This window comes from Styela clava, chromosome 9 (genome assembly GCF_964204865.1).
Source record: "Styela clava chromosome 9, kaStyClav1.hap1.2, whole genome shotgun sequence".
Taxonomy (NCBI): Eukaryota; Metazoa; Chordata; class Ascidiacea; order Stolidobranchia; family Styelidae; genus Styela; species Styela clava.
In genome coordinates this window covers 1,644,397-1,655,766 of record NC_135258.1, presented here as the reverse complement: position 1 = coordinate 1,655,766, position 11,370 = coordinate 1,644,397, and the positions used below count along the sequence as shown (strand labels likewise).

Here is an 11,370-nt window from a genome sequence, read left to right as displayed (position 1 = left end):
GCTAACTGCAGTCTTTCTCTAAACTCCACTGTATCCAGGATTGGGTAAACAAGTTGGGAGAGGCTGTTTTAAATGTTAGTCGCTGCATCTATTATTTGAGATATGTCACAGAATAAAACCTCCAAACCAGTAAACCACACACAAAAATAATTTCATAAATATCTTTTATCAGACAAATAATCAAAGATTCAAAAAACAAATTTAAGAAGGGGGAAATCTCTTATTGAGGAGGTTTCCAAGATTGAATTTTCGGTCTTGTAGTTGAATATGGTACGTAACAATCATCTGTCCCAGTTTTTGTTGCCTCGTGTTTCATCATAAATGGGCGTGGCGTAGGAGGGACCTTTGTAGGCGGGTCATCAGTCATGTAGTGAAGCCAACGGTGCCTGTTGGGAGAAAAATCAAATTTGTTAATCGAACTTTGGGCCAACAGGGGGGGCCTAAGAGCAGTTGGGAGGGGGTCACAAAAAGCTTGGCGCGAAACAGGCACTTTTCACTATACAAGAAAACTTTCTGTTCTTCCTACTTCCATTGCTTGATAATGTCATTTCACACGGTGTTTTCACTTTTCGTGCATGAATTATTGGATCATAATGGGATTTGGATTTACCAACTAAGATACCCTAGAAATACCACTGGTAAGATGAGTGCCCCAAGAAGCGGGCCACGAGCCATAAGAGCTTAGAGCTTTATTATACAAATGCAGTGATATTGGGTTTGCTGTCTGTGTGTCGGGTGTGGAGATGGAGTTTGGCATATTTTCCCAAAATTCGACTTCAGTCTTTCAATTTTGCTGAATTACAGTAAATAAGTCTAAACTTGAAAAGCACTGAATTTACTAAGTGATTCCAACAGTGTGTAAAATCAAGATGGCATTCGCATTACGCTACAGTTTATGTTATCAAAACATGTTAGACTTCGGCATCGATTGTAAATTTTTCCCGTTTACAGAGCCCTGGTCTATGAAGCAAAATGCTCCCAACATCTTTCCACTTGTTTAACAATTTGAAAAGTAAAGTACTCCCCCCCCCCCTCAACCATGAAGATTGCTTATTCCGGTGTGATGTGAATGAGCTATGAAAAATGGGCACTAGGCAACATGGCCCCTCTGTCGCAGAAGCATCAATTGTTAGACGTGGCAATCTTCTAGTGGGGTTTATACAGAGAAACCCCAGTGGGAAGCAGTTTACACAAGAATTGAAACATTCAACAAGTATTACCTTGCCATTTGGCAGGGACTTGATTTGAATATATTTTGCAAGTGGAAACTAATAGCTATATAATATATATATACATAAATCTAGCTATGTATTAGAAATGTTAAAAAACTATGACTTAAACATGCTTACAATTCAGGAGGAACTTGACTCTCATTAAAAAAATGATTTTTTATTTGGATAATTTAAGTGTTTAAGACAAGGCCCAGATAGAGTGCCACAAGTCACATCGATGCAGTAGAAACAAATTAGCGTATGTCATATCCCCGGATAAAACAGAACAGGCCTAAGTCACAATTTTGAGTTTTGGGAAAACGAAAAAAAACAATTTGGAATTTTTTTATTTTAAATTTCTAGATATTCACACTTAGTAAAAACCTGAGCTCTGGTTATTTTAATGTAGATGAGACTATCTTTATAATCAATATTTTTTGGCACTTCAGCTTCAATTCCTTCCTGCTTTTTTAACCCCATAATGGACTTTGGCCCATTCTGTTCTCAACAACTTCTGAATTTTTTTGTATGAGATGTAAGTTTCGGACATTTCATTTCTGATGTTCATGCCCATCATATTGGAACTTGAAACTTATATTGAGGTTTTAATAATTCAGAAATCACAGTTTTGTAATAATTGGGTTCTGATAGTCAAACCTGATAATTGACACAGTTGGCACTGTCTAAAATTGAAAAAACAGGTGAAGTTTTGAAACCCTAATAAAACGTACTTTCGTTTTACTGTGGAAATAATATGAAGGTTAATTCCCACTTACCATTCAGAAGGTACTTGACTTGCATTGAATTCCCATTTCTGAGCGAAAGTATCCTGAGCATAGTCGACCCATCGATTCCTTCCAACAAAATATCGGTTGTTTTCGTAATATTTATTCCCAAGGTCATCTGTGCCGATTAAATCTCCTCGTCGAAGCTCATTTGTCCTGAATTTGAAAAAAAAATCTTGTAATTAAGTCAAAGGATTTTTAGCTTGGTGCCAGTAGAATTTGAAAATCACGATGAAATTTGGAGCTAAATTTTTAGAATTTATCAAAAGCAAGGTCGCAAACACCAACTCAGAAGTAAAGGAGACTCATCTGTGAGTAAAGTTACGAGCACACCTTACGAAGTAAAGACGATTTATCTCATTCATCCTGGGTTTAATAAAAATTGTCTCTCATTCTGGTCTTGATTATGGCGCTTAGTAGCCTAATTATCAACTTCTTAGATGGATGGGATTTACATATTTATCCCGGGGGAGAGGAAATACGGTAAGACGGCTTAACCATATGGTGAACCACGGCCTCTCGTCCTTTTACCATTCCATGTCGGGCATGGGATTAGTTGGTTATTTGTTTTCTGAAGCATGAACTTGATGATGGAGGAAGCCGTGACCGACAAGCGGTTGCGTGATCCATCCCACTGCGGCGAGGAGTTCAGCAATCCTCTCACACCATCCCACGTGGGATTCAAACCTGCGTCCCACGCAGAATAATCAGTAGCGAGCCTATTCCTAACGCTTAGCCCGATGAGCCACAGATGAATTATAATGGTTGGGAGTATTTGCTAACAAAGCTCACTGTTTGATTGAGTTATATCTTGTTTTGTCTGAGGAAGTTAGACTATGATCTGAGAAAGCTCACAAACACATTTGCTATTTTGTGGAAAGAGATTATGTCAGTCCTCTTTTCGTACCCAGACAGTCTGAAACCTTCTGTAATAACTTGTGAATGTACCTTAATGTATCTATTTGTTTATATAGCTGCAGTCTAGCGATGATTGTTGGAGCATTTAAATCAGACCCCAATCATTGTTGTGCTGTGGATGTAGTGTGTTCATTCTTTCAACTTTATTCATTTAACTATTGAGCCGCTTACTGTTAGCATCAGCAATACGCTACATATTTGTTTTCTTGTTTAACAACATTTACTTGTGTTATATTTTACTTTAGATGAATTCTAAGTGTTCTTTGAATTTAAGTTGAATAAAGCCTTATATCAGGGTGGTCCAGGCCCACGGGCCACATGTGGCCCGCCACTTCATTATCTGTGGCCCGTGTCGCATTCGGTGAGGAATCAAAAAATCGCATTTCGTGTTGTTTCATCATAAAATTAACCAAAAAATCTTTTGACATATTGTTGCATTACTAATGTCACTGAATTGACTATTGTTATGGCTTTCTGAGGCAACTAGCGAAGGTAAACGAGCGAAGTTCTCGGCAATATTGTGGCCCGCGAACAATGCAATAGTAATTTTGTGGCCTGCGGAGCTGCCAATCTTGGACCACCCTGCCTTATATCAAAGTACTACATTTCTCATTCATTACACGTTCTGTGAACAAAATTAAACCACACTCACCTAGCAACAGTCACAAAGAATCCTCTAATCCTTGGAAAATATCCATTGTCTTGAGCCTTCGTGAATTCGGCAAGCTTAAAAAACTCCTGGAATGGTCGAACCTGGCGACGTATCAAATCCACAATGCCCTTACTCATCTCTACGAGATTGATCCAAACCTATATCATTAAAATACACTATACCCTAGTTCCAGTAACTTCTGTTATAGAAAAAGGAGAATTAATCAAGAGTCAAGGACGTTGAATACCACTGTGAAAACAGTCTTCTCGACAGTCAATTCGATCTGGCCTACCCCCTGATGCAGTAACAACCAAACTAAAACCAAATTTAGACGTTTTTAGGGCGTTATATAAAAATAACTCATGGAATTTGTTGTGATTGCGATTAAATTTTTGACTAGAGGATTATTGTTTTGGGATTTGTTGTGATTGCGATTAAATTTTGAGGATTATCGTTTTCGTCCTTGAAACTGTAACACTGTAAATATTTTAGTTGAAATGCAACTTTTTACTTCACACTTCCATGGCCAGCCAGTCTAGGTGGGCAAAATTAATTGGCCACTGATACGAAATCCTTGACCAGGCTAATCAAACTGGGCCCCCGAGATAAGCCCATAAGTTGGCTCTTTGGGGACCACAAGCAAAGGCCTCCCCTTTACTGCTCTATGCCATTCAGGAGAACTAAATTGCTGACATTTACTTCAGTAAATTGACATTTACTTGTTGGATTTCCATTAATAAACCTGGTGCATAAAAGAACTTAAAAGCAAGACTGGGTAATTTATAAAACAGCACACAAGTCTTGAAAGAAGGCCATAACTGCATAATGAAAGCTTGAGAACCTCTGCTCAACATTCATAGTCTTCACACACACACTTTATCCGCAGTTAGATATATGGGCTATTCCAAGTGACACTACAGGACAATTCTAGAAATTTTGCATGTTGTTAAATTCAATATATTTTCACATTTTCAGCTACATGTTTTGTTTCATTGTCCAATCAGTTGCTTTATTGAATATGTAAAAAATTGCACAAAAGTTACACGCAAGACTTACTTAGTAGATACAAAAAATATAGCGTGACACTACAGGACGGCAAATCCACCATGCACTAACAGTACGTTGTGTTGCGCTGTAAATTTTTGCGATGGTACAGTAGGAGCCCATAATATTTTCTGGTGCAGTAGCTGAACTACCCCTCTATGTGTTGCTCAAGTTACTTAATGTAACACTGTAAATCCATGCCAATAATGTGCATATTGTATGTGACACTACAGGACGTGACACTACAGGACATTTTTCCACTTCGGAATAGCGGCATCTATCATCTCTTAAAATTCTGGTAATAAATCGTTAAATGGGTGAAGAAATGTTCTACAGCACTGCAAACATTCAAACTTTAATAACTTAAATCCAGTGCGTCAATTCCATATGAAATAACTGTACCACACAATCAAACACTTTGTGTCGGGATTCATCACAAAATATGCCAATTATACCAAATTTTCTACATTTCAGGCCTTTTTTTTTAAACCATCAAAAACCTGGGTGAAATTTTAAATTGTTCGATGAAATGAATGCAGTCCAATAAAATTCCAATGTCTTTTGATATCAAAAATTAAAAAAAATTACCTTCACTACACTTTTTAAAAAATTGATGGAATTCAACTTTTGCTTGGAATGGCCCATATATGTATTTTTTTTAAATAAAAAAAGATCATAAATGAAATATTATGATAATGGCTCAATGTTAACTCGTTTTACACTCATTACATTAATTGTTATATATCCACAAAAGAATTCATGATGAACATTGTTATCATCATTATCAACGTACGGTATTCCCATAATCAAAATGAATTTTACAATTATACTGATTATTTAAATTAAGCATGAAGTTATAGTGATCGTACTACATAAAATAGGGCATTCAAGACAGATAAATGTTCCTACCGACGAGAAAATTATATGCATGTGCCGAGAATGACATTAAGGTACAGTACAGATGTAATAAACCCATATTCCAAATTTGGCGTGAATTCAGGAGTTGGACAAAAAATGGCAAAATTATTGACAAAAGTAGACTATAGTAAAATCATCCTAAATTTCATGGTAATATACTGTCAGACTTAATCAAACCAATAGAAGTGTGCTAAATGCTGATGTCAGCACGGGTTTAAAGGAATTCCCACCAACCTGTGTCAGTGTGTAGGACATACCCATTTACAGAGATTCAGATTTTTCAGATTCAGATTTTTATTTTCGTCGTGCATGAAATATTGTACAAACAAAATTGATCAAAATATATAACAAAACATCAATTAAAATATACTGGAATACAATATTTGCGCAATTGACGAGGAACCGCGAGAGACTAATAAAGTCATCGTGTCAGCGACACCGTGTTTGCTAAGATAAGCAGAAGACGTCAATAACATGAAATAATTAATTTTTGAAAATAGAGTGAATACAATTTGGGAAATACAATCAAAACGAGAGAATCAGTAAAGCGAGCAGTCGAATAACATGAAATGAAATAAACAAAACGAGAGAATCAGTCAAGCGAATAGAATTGGATAAATCATTTGCGCGTATTAATGTCATGCTCAAATGAGCACAGGAACAACAAAGAAAAATGATGAATAACATGACGCGGCAGAGCTGCGACAACTCGAGGGGAATTCCCAACAACCACAAAAGGAAAATACAATAGTAGTTTACAAATCTTGGGTAAGTCACTAATATTCGGGTGAGAGCGAAAAGAATATCGAAGATTTTGTTGAAATAAGTCACATTAGGAACAATTTAAGCAGTGAGGCAAATTTAATAATGCGAATTAATCAGCAAATATACTTGTTGGTACCGGTATAGCACTTATGTTCTAGTATATGCTAGGACTTACAACAAAGAAATAGCCATACGAAAATTGTATGCTTATACTACTCAACATTAAGCATAGACAAATAATTATAATGACAATGCCATTAGCATTGACTATATATTACAGCAATGAACAACAAATGTTAACAATAAATTTTTTTTTTTACAGTATTCATCTTATCGACAGTCCAGCAGTCAGAGAAACAGTCCTAACAGCTCGAAAATTACTGACAAATGTAAGCATCAAGGTAAAGATTTTTTAAAGCTTTTTTGAAAAAATTATAGTTTTTCAAACGAATCGAATCAGTAAGCGTGTTCCATAATTTTACACCCATGTATTTGATAGTGCTTTGCGAACGATTGGTAGCATAGCGAGGCACATAGTAAGAACTATTGGCAGCTGAACGAGTTGCATAGGTGTGGACGCTCATTTGTTTAACAAAATAGTCAGTAAAAGCCGATGGAAGTTTATTATTATGATGTTGGTGCATCAGTTTTAAAACCTCAATTTTATAAATATCAGCCATTTTGATTATTCGCATTTTATGGTACAGGGGGTCTAGTCTCGACCTTGGACCAGCATAAGTAATGGCACGGATAGCTCTATTTTGTATAATTACGATGCGATTTAACAAGGTTTTGTTAGCGGAACCCCAAGCTATAATACCATACTGCAAATAAGACTGAAACAAGGCGTGATATACCATGCGTAAAGTAGACATTGAAGTATAAGATCTAAGCCGATATAGCATTCCTACCGCCCTAGATAATTTAACAGCAGTGTTTGTTATTTGAATGTTCCACTGCATTTTGTTGTCAATGTGAATGCCGAGATATTTATATGAGCTAACATTTTCAAGAATAGTACTTTCAATCTTAATTTTTAAAGCTGTCTTTGGCTTGGATTTGTGGGGAGCTAATAGCATAGTTTTTGATTTGTCTACATTCAAAGTTAATTTATTGAGTTTCATCCAATTCGCAACTTTCCTAATTTCAGTGTTCACTCTGGACTGAAGAACACCGGGGGACTTGTCACTATCTAGAAGGTTGGTATCATCAGCGAACAATTTTGAGAATAATGTTGAGCTGTGAGCAAGGTCATTGATGTAGATTAAAAAAAGAGTCGGGCCCAAACAAGACCCCTGGGGGACCCCGTGAGTCACAGGCAAAGAAGGGGAACAATGTGAGCCTATTTGAACATATTGCGCTCTATTGGTTAAGTAATTAGCCAGGAGTTGGTTTGGTACTCCTCTAATTCCATAATGCCACAGCTTGTATATTAAAATTTGATGATTGACGGTATCAAAAGCTTTCTTGAGATCTAAAAATGTTGCACTGACATATTCCTTCTTCTCTAATTTTTCGTAGATATGAGATATTGTATCTAGAATCGCATGTGAAGTAGAATGATTGCTTTGAAAACCGAACTGTGATTTATTTATTACATTGTGCTTTGTAAAAAAGTTCATTAACCTTCTATTGATTAGGCGCTCGAATACTTTGTCAATAGCGGATAGTATCGAAATAGGTCTATAATTTGATATTTGTTTTGTATTGCCAGATTTAAAGATTGGAATCACTCTGGCGATTTTCAACGAGGATGGAAAAATTCCGAATCGAAGCGAGCTATTAAAGAAGTCTGTCAGACATGGCGCTATTATATCAGCAACATACTTGAGAAAACGACTGGGAATGCTGTCAGCTCCCACCGCCTTCCCCTCCTTTAGGGTTGCAAGTTCTATTGTTAATTCGTTCACCGTCGCTGGACTTAAGAATATGGATTGGTTAACTTGTTTACCAAGATACTTTTTAAAGCCATCCATGTCATTACAGAACTTATCTGCAAGGTTGGATCCAACAGTGGAAAAATACTTATTGAATTCTAGAGCAATCTGATGATTATCATTGATAATAGTGCCATTTTCCAGATGAATTACATCGATTTTTTGCTTTGCATTATTTTTAGTGTTTGCAATTTGATTAATAATTCGCCACGTAGATTTGGGATTCCCTTTGTTTTGGGCAATAAGATTTTGATAGTGTAATTGTTTTGAATTATCAATAGCATGTGTCAGTATGTTACGATACTTTTTAAAGTAAGAGCATTGTATACTGTTGCCTTTAAGAAAATGCGACTTGAACAACTTATTTTTCAGGTGAATACTTTTAAGCAAGCCTTTCGTTATCCAAGGTTTGAGTTTTACTATTTTTTTACGACGTGATAGTGGTCTCAAAGGGGCATGATGATTGATTAAACTTATAAAAGATTGTGTGAATTCTTCAAATTTTCTGTCAAAATTTTGGGAAGTCAAATAAAGTGCATGAAAACAATCATTTATCAAGCTTAGAGTGTCTGAATGAAAATCTTGGATGGAAAAAGCAGACATATCCCTTGTTATTATGAGATCATTTCTAACAGATGGTTTGGCCCCACTGAAACAGCACATGATAGGGAAATGATCTGTAATGTCAGATGTTATAACATAAGAATTTAAATTATAATGCGTCACATTGGAATAGATGTGATCAATGAGGGTGGATGATGTTTGTGTAACCCTGGTCGGTTTCGTAATAAGTGAGGTAGAGTTATGAGCAATAAGCATATTAGAATAGTTGGTGATTTGAGAACTACTCGATGTTGCAAGTAAATTGATATTAAAGTCACCAACTATTATAAAATGCTCCCTAGCTAATTTCGCAAGGCGGTTTTCTAAGATGCTTGTGAAAGCAGGTATATCATTTTTAGGGTGTTTGTAAATAATGCCAATGTTCAATTTAATGCCTATGTTAGCCAAGCTAATTTCAAGCCAGAGATCTTCACAGTTAGAATAATTTAGTTGATTTTCGGAGGATTCTGCGAACATAATATCATTTCTGATGAATGCACCTACACCGCCGGATTTAGAGGCAGAAGGGACATGGATAAATCTATACCCATCAATGCTTACATTTGCAGGATGGTTTTTATGCAATTTCGTTTCACTTATGGCTATAATATGTGGAGAAATAGAGAAATTGGACAGCAGTAATGTTAGTTGTTCAATATTTTTTTGAATGGAGCGAATATTAACATGGATAATAGTTAAGTTAGAATCGACCGGAATATCATTCAAATTGGATACTTCAATGTTTTTACACAGGCAATTACTGAATTCTTTACAATGTTTCAAACTGGTAATACCCTTAGCTTTTACATTATCACACAAATCAAACATTGACACTTTTGGGGATGAAAATAAGCCATAAAAGTTGGAAAACTAACTTACAGAAATGCAAATATGTAAATAATGACCTACTTTATTAAGAGCAGATCATCTTCATTAAGGATTGGGATGGTGGATGTGTCAGCATTCTTTTTTATTAGGACTTTGCCATTATTTGTCCATAGAAATTTGTAGCCACAGGAATGTTTCCTTTCTCTAGCTTTGAAGAACAAATCTTTGTTGGTATCTGAAAGATTTTCAACAACAAAGACTTTTGTGGCTCTGGGAAGTTTTGGAAAAACAGTCGAAAAGTCCAGAGATTTCAGTCTGCGACGATTTGTTAGTATCCGATTTCTGGTTTTTCTGTTCACAAATTTAGCTATTATTGGAGATGGTTTTTTAATGTTGTTTTTAGATAGTCGGTGGCAATTTGAGACGTCTAGGGATTGTAAGGGGACATCAATTTTGCTACATAACGTTGATATTAACTGTTCACAGTTTTCTCCAGCAGCAAAGGGAATATTATGAAATTCTAAATTATCCAGTCTGGAACGGCGTTCTTGGTCTTGCTGCCGTTCTGTTAATATATCGACTTCTTCTTCTAGTTCTTCTACAAGGTGTTCCAATACTTTTACTCTTTTTTGAGTCTTCGTAGCTAGTTTTTTGAGCTCGCTTTGGTTGAAATTAAGCTCTTCAAATTTTTTCGACACAAAATCTTGGCTTTTTTTGATTTCGTGAATTTCTCTTTTGATTTCACTGAAAGATGTTACTTCATTTTTAATCTCGTTCAACGACTCTTTTAGAGATGACAATGATTCATCAACGCTGGTATTGTTGGTTATGGCATGGGATGTGTCGAAAGTAAATTTCTCAAGATGTTGCTCGATGATGGCAGGAATTTCGAGACGAAGGGTTTTGAGAACAGTACTTTCAAGGATAGTCACCAGGTTACTAACATCATCAACCTCAATTGTGTTGGTCATCGTGGCAGTATTACGCATTGGTCGATTGGTGGGACTTTTGCGCTTGGGAGGGACAGGCTTATTTGGAGTGTCCATCTTTCTGGCTTCCCTTTGCACCACACTGCACAATCGAAGAAATGAGGCTGAAGTTGTCAAGCAGAGATTATATCCATATGCACATTATGCAGCAGTTGTAGTAGTAATATTAGGCTATGTTTATGTTTATTCAGCTATCATCTTAATCAAACAGCGAATAATGATATCGCTGTGTGTACTGCTATAACGGCCGTCAGTTTTTTTTTTTGACAACACCAGTTCTACCTCTTCAACTCCACTATGCCACACAACAACTGCAACCTATAATATGGAATGGAACATAGGTAACCGAACATGATAAAAGCGAACATCTGATAATTTGAGTGACCTCAGCTGCAGAATTGTCAAATTGTCCGGCTATCAAAAATACTTTTGCACTGAATACCATCCATAACCTTTGACCTCACTGAGTATTTACGACCAATGGCGTCATTCAAAATCCTCCTGAAAGCATCTGATAATTTATTGGACACGTTTAGTGGCCATAACGATCGTTTCAAAATTTTGTTGTTATTGTTATTTTCTGTCGTCATTATCATTAAAAAATTGCTTTTCTCTTCGAATACTGGACCAATTGCTTTGAAATTTTCAGTGGTTAAAGATAAAATTTTTCTCCAGAAGGCTATTACTTTTTTTTTTCGCTATAACGTCATCAAAATTATT

At 36.1% G+C, this 11,370-nt stretch overlaps 2 protein-coding genes across 2 annotated transcripts; one reads left to right on the top strand and one right to left on the bottom strand.

Moving 5' to 3' along the window:
- Positions 1–147: 147 nt before the first annotated feature.
- Positions 148–3,764, bottom strand: LOC120339232 (NADH dehydrogenase [ubiquinone] 1 alpha subcomplex subunit 12-like). Its single transcript, XM_039407317.2, has 3 exons — positions 3,567–3,764; positions 1,988–2,152; positions 148–386 (listed from the first exon to the last, which is right to left on the bottom strand). The coding sequence occupies exons 1-3, from the start codon at positions 3,701–3,703 to the stop codon at positions 221–223; spliced, it is 468 nt and encodes a 155-aa protein (XP_039263251.1). The 5' UTR covers positions 3,704–3,764; the 3' UTR covers positions 148–220.
- A 1,860-nt stretch (positions 3,765–5,624) lies between these two features.
- LOC144427206 (uncharacterized) lies at positions 5,625–8,780 on the top strand. The gene is made up of 5 exons (XM_078116051.1): positions 5,625–5,678; positions 6,283–6,296; positions 6,616–6,694; positions 7,444–7,492; positions 8,008–8,780. Exons 1-5 carry the CDS (start codon positions 5,625–5,627, stop codon positions 8,340–8,342), a joined length of 531 nt encoding a protein of 176 aa, XP_077972177.1. The 3' UTR covers positions 8,343–8,780.
- The last annotated feature ends 2,590 nt before the right edge of the window (positions 8,781–11,370 follow it).

What these genes read in the sequence shown, in the direction of transcription:
- LOC120339232 (XM_039407317.2), bottom strand. Translation starts at nt 3,703, where the DNA reads ATGAGTAAGGGCATTGTGGATTTGATACGTCGCCAGGTTCGACCATTC. An exon ending in TTCTTTGTGACTGTTGCTAG is followed by an intron (nt 2,153 to 3,566) that starts GTGAGTGTGGTT and finishes TTTCAAATTCAG; the next exon opens with GACAAATGAGCTTCGACGAG. An exon ending in AGTCAAGTACCTTCTGAATG is followed by an intron (nt 387 to 1,987) that starts GTAAGTGGGAAT and finishes TTCTCCCAACAG; the next exon opens with GCACCGTTGGCTTCACTACA.
- LOC144427206 (XM_078116051.1), top strand. Translation starts at nt 5,625, where the DNA reads ATGGCAAAATTATTGACAAAAGTAGACTATAGTAAAATCATCCTAAAT. An exon ending in TGACAAATGTAAGCATCAAG is followed by an intron (nt 6,695 to 7,443) that starts GTAAAGATTTTT and finishes TCCTAATTTCAG; the next exon opens with TGTTCACTCTGGACTGAAGA. An exon ending in GACTTGTCACTATCTAGAAG is followed by an intron (nt 7,493 to 8,007) that starts GTTGGTATCATC and finishes TTGTATTGCCAG; the next exon opens with ATTTAAAGATTGGAATCACT.